The following is a 12,141-nucleotide window of genomic DNA, read 5'->3' as shown; positions in this document are numbered from 1 at the left end:
ACCATCATTTTTTGCATTGCCTTATATCTATCCACTATTTTCCTTAATTATTATTTTTGTTTATATTACTTCTCATTTTTAACTTATTGTTTTGAAACACTTGCGAATTTATGATCATTAATATTTGATTTCACTTCCTTCTCTCTCTTAAAGGCTCAAACATTCTATAAGTTTAGTTTTCTAAAAACAACCTATTACCATACAAGCACATCCTCTTTCATAATATTGTAAAAACTAAAACATTTACTTTCTATTATATCCTCGATTCAATCTCCAACGAACAACAAAACACCGGTAACAATAGTATCGTTGTTTGGATCATCCATTTTTGAAAAGTTCCTAACTTTAGAAGAAATATTATCTTACTAAGTCTTGAATATTTTTTCCACAAATGTAAATTAATTTTACTATTGTTCATCTTTTGATGATTTGTGCAATCATTTTAAAATATTTATAAAAGAAAATAAATAATTTCATTTGTATTTGATTTTAAAAGAATTTGAATATATAATGATGTTAGGCGTCAGATTCTTAGAGTAAGAGATGAGAGAAATCTTACTATATTATATCATCTAATAATAAAGTAAAGTTTTCTTTTGCAAAGCTCCAAAAGATTGTTATTTGATGCTCTCTTCCTTCACAAGTGTCTTTTGTTTCTTTTAATTTTTAGTGTAACAAATTTATTCAATTGAATTTACATAATAAAATTTTCACTTAACAAAGAATTTGATGATTGAATAGTTTAGGAATATAAGATTATAATATTTGGGTTGTATAGGAGAATGTCGAGTAATAATTGGCTGTTTTATTTCTATACTTTAATATAAATAATTCACATGATCTTGATATTACATTATTTTATTTCATTTTCAATCCATTTAAAATTAACTAATATATTTTAATATATAATTTCTAAATAACTAAATGAGGATTGAATAAATATTTGTTTTTTTGGTAAAGAGATAACTCTATATATTTCTGTTTAAAGAGAGAAGTGAATATATATTTAAATTCATAATTTGATTAGCTATGATGCTCGTTCATAGATCTATATTTATAATATCTAACTCTTGAATATATATTTAAACCAATATACAATTTTAGTTATTCATTCACAATAATGTATATTTATAAACCTGACACATTTTTTATTAATTTTTCTATTCCATTTCATCAATCCTATATTTTGTTCTAACTCTCATTTTTGTAACTTTCATAATATTTATAGGACTGCAATGAATGATTAATAATAGTATTAGAAATATTTATGAAATATATTAATAAAGAATAAAACAGACAATTTAATAGTTTTTTTAGTTTGTGTAAGAAAACTAAAAACAACAAATTTACAAAACCGGATAAAGTATGAATTAAATTTACCTAATTGATATAAAGATTAGAGCATTTATTATCCAATCAAATAATAAATTTTCATATGCTCTTAACTACAATTTCTTTTATAAATAAAAAGTTACATATTTTACTAATAACCCTCAAATCTCAAATCTTACATAATATTTTATTTAATTAATATTGTTTTAACTAACAATCTTCAAAATTACAAAAATTTATTCAAAAAAAATGTAAACTAAATTCGTACGTAGCACGTAGTGACTACTAGTTTATTATATTTTTAAGTAAAATAATTTTTAAAAAGAAAAATTTGTGATATTTTACAGATCCCAAGTATTTTTTCCAGTCTGCAAAGTGTGTTTTCTGGGGAAAAGGAGCCGATTTTACATGTTTTGCGGGACTGTCCTGCAATTTCTGGGATTTGGAGGCACTTGGTTCCTCATCGCAAGCAGCATGTCTTTTTTTAGCAGACTTTGCTGCCTTGGTTATTTAGGAATCTGAGGGTTGGCTCAGATGATAGCAGTGGGAATTGGTCTACGTTGTTTAGTATGACGGTTTGGTGGCTTGGAAATGGAGGTGTAGTGATGTGTTTGGTGAGAGAAGGACTTGTAGGGATCAGTTGAACTTTTTCAAGGATATGGCTGAGGAGGTGCAGAGAGCACACTCTATGGTTGCTTGCACCATGCAGAGGACAGTCGGAGTAGAATGGCTAATCAAGTGGGAGATAACGAGTGTTGGTTGGGTTAAATTAAACGTACAACAGATGGAGCTTCTCGCGGTAATCCAGGTTTGGCTGCTGCAGATGGAGCTATCCGGGATCGGGAGGGAGTATGGTTGGGAGGCTTTGCGATTAGCATAAGGGTCTTTACCGCTCCATTGGCAGAACTGTGCGGAGTTTACTATGGTTTGCATATGGCTTGGGGAAGAGGTTTCTGCCGGGTGGAGTTGGAGGTGGATTCGAAATTGGTGGTTGAGTTTTTTCATACAGGGGTTAGTAATGCTCATCTGATGTCCTTTCTGGTATATTTGTGCCAAGGCTTCTTTTCAAGAAACTGTCTAATCGAGATTAACCACGTATATAGAAAAGCTAACCGTCTATAGACAAGAAGGGTCAACGACAGGCATAATAATTAATATATATAAATAGAAATATGTGAAATTTGTGAAATTTGTGGCACTTACTCAACATACGGATCAACGACAGCCATATTTTGTATGACAGCCATATGGGCTATTTTCTTCTCCGTTTCAGTAAGAGTGATTGGAGTGCCTGCAGATATTGGACGTCCTTCCAGAATCGTGTTGTTCTCAAAGTCAGTGTTTCTATCCATCTTTTCTTGAACATTTGTAGTCTTTTTCAAAAATTCACTACAAAACCGGATGCATTCTTCTGAAAGGTAGCATTCAGCAATACACCCCTCTGGTCTTGCAGTGTTTCTCACATAGTCTTTAAGAACTTTCATATACCTCTCAAATGGGTACATCCATCTAAAATGAACTGGACCACCTAGCCGAGCTTCACGTCCTAGATGTACCGTCAAATGCACCATGATATCGAAGAAAGTTGGAGGAAAATATCTTTCAAACATGCAAAGAGTTTCAACAATCTCAGCTTCCATTGCCAATATCTGATCCCTATCAATTACTCGCTGACACAACTGATTGAAGAATGCGCATAAGCGTACAATTGCTACCCTCGGACCTTTGGGTAACAAACCTCTAAGTGCAATTGGAAGAAGTTGTTGCATTATCACGTGATAATCATGGGATTTCAGACCTGTGACCTTACAGTCTTGTAATGATACGCCTCTTGATATGTTTGAGCAGTATCCATCTGGGCCTTTGAAATCAAAAAGTCGCCTACAAAAAATCTTTTTCTCTCCCTTGGACAAAGACCAAACTGCTGCAGGTAAGTATGTTCTTTTTCCTTGTGTTCTAGGATGCAATTCCTTCCTAATACCAAGGACCTCCAGATCTTTGCGAGCATTAAGACCATCCTTAGATTTCCCACAATGCAACAATGTCGATACTATACTCACAGCCACATTTCTCTCCACATGCATTACATCAAGGTTATGTCTTACAGGTAGCTCCTAACCAACATACAAACAAAAAACACAAATAAGTCTCAAACAAAGCCTAATTGAAAATATCAATAAAATAGAACATGTCAAAAGACTTAACACACCTCCCAATAAGGTAGTCTAAAAAAGATTGACCGTTTCTTCCATCTTGATATCTCCTCCTCGTCTATCTCTTCCTCTTCATCTTCCTCAGATTCACTAGATAAATCCTCACTATCAGAACCCAATCCAGTTGATGTCATCCTTTTCCTCTTACATGCAGACTGTTTCAAATTGCCAAAGTTGTTTTTGAAATTTTTCAAATGTTGAGAAATTTCCTGCCCACTTAATACTCTTTTCTTTCTCCCATGTTCAGCTTTTCCATCAAACCAAGACTTCTTCCACCGAAAACTATGAGTTGGTGGCAGATCCTTTCTATGGCACATGTAGACATGTTTTCTACTGAACTTCAACCACATATTGTCTGTATTTTTCCCACATAAAGGACATCCCATTTTACCTTTTACTTTGCAGCCTGCAAGATTCCCATAAGCAGGAAAATCACTAATCGTCCATAGCAGGATTGCCTTAAGAGTAAAAGTTGATTTACTAACAGCATCATATGTTAACTCCCCATCGTTCCACATATGTTGTAGATCCTCAATGAGTGGTTCTAAGTACACATCTATATTATTACCCGGCTGTTGTGGACCAGGAATTAGCAATGTAAGCATGATGTTCTCCTTCTTCATGCATAAGTCAGGTGGCAGATTGTAGTTTACTAACATAACAGGCCAGCAACTATACATGGTATTCTTCATGTTGAATGGATTAAATCCATCAGTGGAAAGTCCAAGCCTCAGATTTCTTTCTTCAGATGCAAATGAAGGGTATTTAGCATTCATCTGATCCCATGTGACTGAATCCACAGGGTGGCGGAGTTTTCCATCGCTACTCTTGTTATTAAAGTGCCACCTTAAATCCTTAGCCATATCAACAGACCTAAACATTCTCTTAAAGCGTGGGATTATGGGGAAGTACCGTAATACTTTATGAGGGACACCTTTCTTTACTTCTCCAGTATGCATGTTAGTCTTCCATCTTGAAGCTTTGCATTTAGGACAGTTCTCAAGCGTCTGGTACTTTTTTCTGAATAGGATGCAATCATTGACACATGCATGAATCTTCTGGTAACCCATATCAAAGGATTTCAAAAATTTCTTCACCTCATATAGTGATGTGTGCAGCACATTGTCTTCTGGTAACATCTCTGGCAATGTCTCCAACAGATCATTGAAGCTCTTGTCAGACCAGCCATTCTGTGTCTTTAGTCTGAACAGTGATACAATAGCTGACAGCTTGCTATGGTTGACACATGATGGATATAATGGTGTTTCAGCATCCCCAAGCTTTGCAAGGAACTCATCTTCTTTCAAATCCTCACCCTATGCAATCTGACTCAACTTATCCGTATTAGCAAACTCCTCATCCAGATATTCAGCCGCTTGATATAACCCAAAAATCTCATCATTCCACTGACTTTGATTGCTTTCACCATCAACCACTGGATTCAATTCTCCATGATGATACCAATCAGACTGCATCTTATATGCTTCATCCATTCCTCTTGTTACCAGATGATCAACTACTATACTGCCAGCATGCCGATCAATATACGGCAATCAATGCAAGGACATACAATCAAATCAACGTCTCCCATATCCGCAGACACAGCTCGAACAAAATTTGTAGCCCCTCTCTCATACGCAGGATCAGCTCTTCATTTTTTTGCAGAGTTAACGAAAAAAAAACCAAGTAAAGACTCCAAACACCTACTAACATCTAAGTTACATAACTAAAATTCTTACCTGCAAAGATGCACCCAATCCTTGTCCACCATTATAAGTTCTAACCTTAATTTAAACCTTTAGAACCAATTAACAAACTACTCAAACACATATAATTACTCAAACACATATAATTACTCAAACACATATAATGTATAACTCAACCATAACAAACTCTATAATTTTGTATATTTTAAACAAAGCAATCTGAAAACACACCAAAAAAAAGACAACAAACTCGATTTGTTTACAGAATCAAAGAGAAGATGGTACTAACCTGTTGTGTGATAAGAGAAAGATAAGCTTCAAACTCCCATTGTTTTACTCGATAACACTTGCAAAACAATATAATATTACAGAATCAGTAAAGTTATAACAGATCTGCAGATTCTTCGAACATATGAAGGTAAAACAGATTCGATAACATATCCAACAAACTCGATTTTAAGAAAACTTTGCAAGAACAGACATGCAATAAGAGGAGATTCTCGACCAAATCATATAATAGCTTATACGCATGTGGCAAACCAAATCGGATTTTCAGAACAGATCCAACAAAGACACAAAAAATCTGTTCTTTGTGAAAAAACAATTTTCAGACGCAACAAGAATATATTCGGTGATAAATTCAGATTAAAGGAAGAAATTAACAGAGTAAGATAGAATTTTGCCTTTGATTGGAGCTCAACGCTGACAGATTTTGGTGGATTTAGGGCGGCCGATAGTTCCGGTGATGTCGCGGCTGATTAGCTTCTAGGACGGAGGGGACGAAGGTGACAGAGGTGACGGCGGAACAAATTTTAGGGTTTGAAATTAACAATAACTTTTGAAATCGAGGAAATGAGAGTGAAGGCAAAAAGTTTATGTCATAGGGTTTATCGAGGAAGAAAGAAATGAGAGAGAGTGAAGGCAAAAAGTCTTATTTTTGCCTAAGTATTTGGCGGAATTAGAGATTTTAGTTTCCCGCTTATTGAAATCCTATTATAGCGTTACTGAATAGCTATTATATGATAACATAAATTGTAAATTACCTTCAATAGCAGTTGAGCAAACCGTGCTATAACAATGTGCTATCAATGTTGAGTTTTTTTGTAGTGCTAGCTGATGGGTCCGTGGGATTCTAATGGAGGATGCCGTTGGGACAATTGTTCCACGAACTGCTCGTGTATAATTTTTTATAGTTTCTTAATAAAATCATAGGAGGCAATTGTCTCCCGTTTCATACCAAGAAAAATATCATTTTTTCTTTTTGGTATTCAATTTTAATATAACCTAGTTAGGAACAAAAACTGTGTGTGAGAAACTGGGAAAAGGAAAAGTAAACCCATGTTGTTTTATGACTTTTTTATTTTATTATTGTCAACGGTTATGATTAAACCTATAAAAGATATATAGACTAATTAATTCTTATAACTTAGGAAAAAATGTATAGGATTAGATTATAACCACGCTCTTATGATTAGGGGTGTCAAAATGGGTAGAAACCCATGGGTTTACCCTGTTTATCTATTATTTTAACGGGTATGGGTTAAGTTTTTATACACTTATAAATAAATGGGTTTTGATGGATTCGTCCAACGGGTTCATTGGTTTATCGGGGTAAACCCATTAGGTTATGAGTTACCAATAGGTTAATAAAAAAATATACATATATATATAATATATATGTTTATATTAATATGTAAAATATCTTATTTTTGCAACTAATTTATGTAAAATATCTAAAATAAATGTTATGTTTTTCTTCTTTGGTAAAAACAAAAAAAATGGTTTAATAATTCTATTTTATTTAATATGTTATGGATTTAATATTAATTAATTAATTTTATTTTATTTATATATAGGTAACCTATATAACCTATTTAGCCATTGGATTTTATATTATTGGATTTAGATATATAAATTCAACATATTATAATAAATGGGTCAGATTGAACCCGCCCACAAAAATCTCGAACCCATGTGGAAATGGGTCACATGGGTCGGGTCGGATTACCTATTTTGACAGCCCTACTTATGATATATCCCATATAATTTATCAAATCTACGAAAATAAAAATAATGTTGCAAACAATAACCTAAAAGCCAAGAAACTAGAGATAACAGATTCATGATCGGAGAAACTAAGCCAAGTCTGCGCGCAATTCAAGCTCACACCGTCTCATATATCCTAGCAACGATCCCGTCATCTTTCCCGCCGGATCCGTCGTGAATTTCACCGGAATATCGGGACAAACAGCCGTCAATAAACCTCTTACATCTCTAACACGTGTCTTCATAGCATACAAAATCTCAACACGAAGATCCCAAATCACGTCTTCAGTAACTTGCGGCAAAACCACCTTCTCGAAAACGACATCAGTACTGTTTCCTAAAGAAAGCGGCGAGGGAGATGATGGGTTGGAGATAACATGGCTGCCACGGAGTAAACGCGAACTGAGAGGATGTAGAGAGATTTCACAGCCTGTATTTGGACTCCTTGCGACGAAACCAATCCTCCAATCAGCGGCTGAAACGTTTGCGTTTGAGACGGAGACTGAATTAGCAAAAAGCTCCACGTAACAACTTGTATAATTGGCTTCACTTGAGACAAGAGTTAAAAAGCCTATAATAAGAAGGAAGAGCACGACGGTAATAATGTAACAAGAGCATGCCATGAAGCACAGAAGTGGACACGGAATTTTTTCGACGGACTCAGCGGGATGACTGGTTGAAGTTTCCCAGCGACATTGGCAACGTTGGTGAATGAGGCCGCAAGAGGTACATTGAGAATTTGCCATCCTTACAAGTTTAATTAACACCTCCCCTAATGAAAAAAAAATAACAACTTATATATATTGAGTCCAAAGTAAAAAGTATATATATTTGCCATCCTTTTCCTTGTGGGAAGTAGTCTCATTTATGTTTATCTTTACAAATAAAAAAAGTTCAATTAGGTAGGTATCATCTGTTCCCATAATCAATTAATTATATATATTTTTATTTTAGTAATTTTGATATGATTCTCTACTTTTTTTTTTTTTGGCAAACCTAAAACTGACATGATTATCTACTTAAATCTATAATTTTACGATCAATATCCAATACGTGATATTTTCAATAAAATAATATATATATCCAATACGTGAGTAATAAGAATAACTTGTCAAATTTACTATATAGTTTTGTTTGACGATACATGTAAATAAATTAACATATAATAAGTTGATAACTAAAAATGTAATATGAACCATTATACTGAGTATGTCCCTATCGGGTTTCCAAAAAATAAATTATAAATATAAACATCAATAAATTCTCCCAAAAATAAACCATAATAGTTAGGATAATATATATCGTTCCTACAATTTAGGAAACTAAGACCAAATCCACCACAGCAACTGTCTAAGTTAATTTAACAAAAAAAAATATATTATTTTTATCATATTTATATATATTTTTTTTATTAATAACAGTCAATAACAAAGTGAGGGCTGTAAGTTTTTGCTGAAAACCGGTTTTTGTTGAAACAATTTTTGTACCGATTCTCTTTTCTTTTTTATTAATTTTTTTTAAACAAGTGTTTTGATGAGCACTTTCACTGGAGATGCCCTAACTAACATACATAAATAATGTTTATTTAAATTTATTAATATTAAATTGGCGAAACAAACTTAACTGAAAATATCAAACTGAGTATAACATAAAGAAAGAATTACTCAAATGTTATTCAAAAGTTGGTTTATTATTCAAATCTATAAATCTTTTGAAAATTACTAGAATGTTTAGTGCCCTGGGTGTAATTACAATTTACCCCTTGGGTTTTGTTTTCCGAATTTGAGTAAAAAAAAAAAAATACACATCAACAAATTAAAATACACATCAGATATGAATTAACACGTCATTAAGCAGTTTTTTTTAGATCCACAGTTTTGTTTTCTCTCGTTTATATCAAAGAGAGGGAAAGTGAATAGTTTTAACTATTCACAAACCGCGAGAAAAAAAAATTATCGAAACTCTCGTCTCTCGTCGCCGGCGATACTGTCATTGTCCACTCTCTTGCCATCAATCTTCCGCCGTCATCTCTCGCCGTCATCTCTCACCGTCATCTCTCACCGTCTTCCTTCGTCGTCGCACTCTCTTTCTTCAATTGGCTCTCTCTCTCTCTTCGTCTTCTTCGTCTTCTTCGTCTTCGTCTATCCGGTATGTGTCGACTGTTTAATTTCGAGTTTTCCGGCTGAATGTGGGTTTTTTCGATGATTTACGGCTGATTGTTGCCGTTGTTAATGACGCTGATTTGTTAGATTTATTCGATTCGATGGCTGATTTACTTTTTGTTTTATGTTGCGGCTCAGTTATTTTAGGGTTTACGGCTGATTTGTTAGATCTATTCGATTCGATGGCTGATTTAGTTTTTGTTTTATGTTGCAGCTCAGTTATTTTAGGGTTTATGGCTGATTTGTTAGATTTATTCGATTCGATGGCTGATTTACTGTTTGTTTTATTTTGCGGACGGATGAGTTGTGACTGAGATATTTTGTGCTTTAGATCTGAGTTATGTGTTTGTGGCTGAGTTATGTTATGCTTTATGTATGAGTTTGTTTTATGTTATGGCTGATTTATGTTATGATTTACTTATGAACTATAACAGATGTCGATGGTGATTATTTCTTCTGAAGAACAAGCAAGGGATTACCTCCCCCAAGACTATATGCTAAAATAGAGTCTAGAGATATAAACACAAATTTTAGGATGAAAGAATTCCCTCAGATTAGGGAATCAATAGGACTGGATGCATGGGATGAAACGAAGAAAGTACCAATTGGAATAATCTCTAAGCTAGTTGATAGCCAATTCGTCTGGTCTGGTAAGGTTGTTCATTTCCTACTATGTAACCAGTTAAGGGTACATAAGAAGGAGCTTTGGTTTGTGGTCGGCGGTCAACCTATCAGGTTTGGGTTGAATGAATTTCATTATCTGACGGGGTTAAACATAGACGCAATGCCTACTGAACAGTTTGAACTTGAAGAGGAACACAAAAAGTTCTTCCGACTTTTGAAAGTGCCTGGTGGGGCAGGTCCAACGCTACTTGAACTCAGGGAAGCATTAAAAGTGTGCCGGGGATGGGTTAACCTTGATCATCGTAAATGGTTGGGGCTGTTGCTTCTTCAACACATTGGACTTTATGGTTTGCATCATAACTCTAGAATTCCATATGAAAGTGCCAAAAGAGTTTTTGATGATGAAGCAATGAAGACGTATCTGTGGGGTCGGTCAGCATTTGAAGCTCTTGTTGATTCCATAAAGATGCTGAACCCTACGGGAAAGTCGTACACCCTTAGCGGGTTTACACCCGTGTTACAGGTTTGGGCGTATGAGTCCATCAAATGCTTTGGAGAATGGTTTGGGAATGCATTAGCTGAAGATGGTGGCATACCGATACTTCAATGGGGTGGAAACCGTACATGTTCATCGCTGGAAACCGCAATTGCTGAAGAGATCAAAGCGCTTGGTGAGGTAAGGTTTATATATGGTTGAGTGATTGTTTAGTAATGGATGAGTATGATTAGTTATGGCTGAGTTATTGTTTAGTAACGGCTGAGTTATGTTTTAGTAATGGCTGATTTATGTTTTAGTGTTGGCTGAGTTATGTTTTAGTAATGACTTTAGTCTTGTCTGAGTTAAAACTTACTGATGGGTTTCATAATCTCTTATGTTACATCTGCGTGTGATTAATATGGTTATGAAGGAAAATGGCTGCGAGCTATTTCATTCGTGGCCAGAAGAAGAAGACGACCCAGCAATCGATCGCCTGATCGAAGACATACATCTGAATACGTTTGTTAAAGGTTTTTGGGATGTTAAGGGGAGTGATAAGAAGAAAAAGAAAAAGAAAGTTGAAGCAGTTGTTGAGTCTGAATCTCCTCCCGCAAAGAAGCGGAAAGTTCAGAAGATGAAAGTTTCCAACAGTCAGGAAGCTAGTGAAGGAGTTGCACAGGAGAGGAAGAAGAAAGAAAAAAAGGTAAGTGAGGAGGAAGATGTTGGGGAAAATGATCTCTACGAATTGATCTCTAAGTTATACACAAGGTTTGACACCGTTGATAGGAACATTGAAAATGTATCGGCGAATCTGGAGAAGAAGATGGATGAAAGGATTGAAACCAGGCTTGGATCTTTTGAGACGGACCTCAAGCAGATGAAAGAGTTCGTGCTTCCAAAGAGCACGACTGACCAGACATCAAAAGGTCCACCAAAAGTTCCGGTAATGTCTGGTTTATCTTTGTTTTATGGCTGATTTTTCAGAATGTTTAGGCTGAGTTATTATAATTTTAATTGTCTTCGCTATGATATACAGGAAAAGAACTCTTTGACTTCTCCTAAGAAGTCTCCAGATGCTAAGAAACCAGCTGATACGAAAACAGGGCCTTCCACGAGGAGAAATGCCAAAGAGTTAGAGGCGTCAGAGAAGGCCAAAGAGTTAGAGGCGGGAGAGCCAATAATGTCTGGTTTATCTTTGTTTTATGGCTGATTTTTCAGAATGTTTAGGCTGAGTTATTATAATTTTAATTGTCTTCGCTATGATATACAGGAAAAGAACTCTTTGACTTCTCCTAAGAAGTCTCCAGATGCTAAGAAACCAGCTGATACGAAAACAGGGCCTTCCACGAGGAGAAATGCCAAAGAGTTAGAGGCGTCAGAGAAGGCCAAAGAGTTAGAGGCGGGAGAGAAGGTAATGTCTGGTTTATCTTTGTTTTATGGCTGATTTTTCAGAATGTTTAGGCTGAGTTATTATAATGTCTGATTTATCTTTGTTTTATGGCTGATTTTTCAGAATGTTTAGGCTGAGTTATTATAATTTTAATATACAGGAAAAGAACTATTTGACTTCTCCAGATGCT

General features: G+C 34.9%; 2 protein-coding genes across 2 annotated transcripts; both read right to left on the bottom strand.

The window, feature by feature from the left end:
- Positions 1–2,531: 2,531 nt before the first annotated feature.
- Positions 2,532–4,699, bottom strand: LOC104772433 (uncharacterized). Its single transcript, XM_010497048.2, has 2 exons — positions 3,542–4,699; positions 2,532–3,446 (listed from the first exon to the last, which is right to left on the bottom strand). The coding sequence occupies exons 1-2, from the start codon at positions 4,682–4,684 to the stop codon at positions 2,532–2,534; spliced, it is 2,058 nt and encodes a 685-aa protein (XP_010495350.2). The 5' UTR covers positions 4,685–4,699.
- Positions 4,700–7,386: 2,687 nt separating this feature from the next.
- On the bottom strand, positions 7,387–8,043 carry LOC147918713 (uncharacterized). The gene has a single exon (XM_087503659.1). It carries the CDS (start codon positions 8,041–8,043, stop codon positions 7,387–7,389), a length of 657 nt encoding a protein of 218 aa, XP_087359785.1.
- Between the last annotated feature and the right edge of the window lie 4,098 nt (positions 8,044–12,141).

Source organism: Camelina sativa, chromosome 20 (genome assembly GCF_030686135.1).
Source record: "Camelina sativa cultivar CO46 ecotype springtype chromosome 20, ASM3068613v1".
Taxonomy (NCBI): domain Eukaryota; kingdom Viridiplantae; phylum Streptophyta; class Magnoliopsida; order Brassicales; family Brassicaceae; genus Camelina; species Camelina sativa.
This window is presented reverse-complemented; position numbering and strand designations above follow the sequence as displayed.

Excerpts from the sequence above, each read along its gene's own strand:
- LOC104772433 (XM_010497048.2), bottom strand. The coding sequence starts at position 4,684 with ATGTTACCAGAAGACAATGTGCTGCACACATCACTATATGAGGTGAAG. Across the intron at positions 3,447-3,541 it reads TTAGACTACCTTATTGGGAG|GAGCTACCTGTAAGACATAA; the intron begins GTGTGTTAAGTC and ends TATGTTGGTTAG.
- LOC147918713 (XM_087503659.1), bottom strand. The coding sequence starts at position 8,043 with ATGGCAAATTCTCAATGTACCTCTTGCGGCCTCATTCACCAACGTTGC.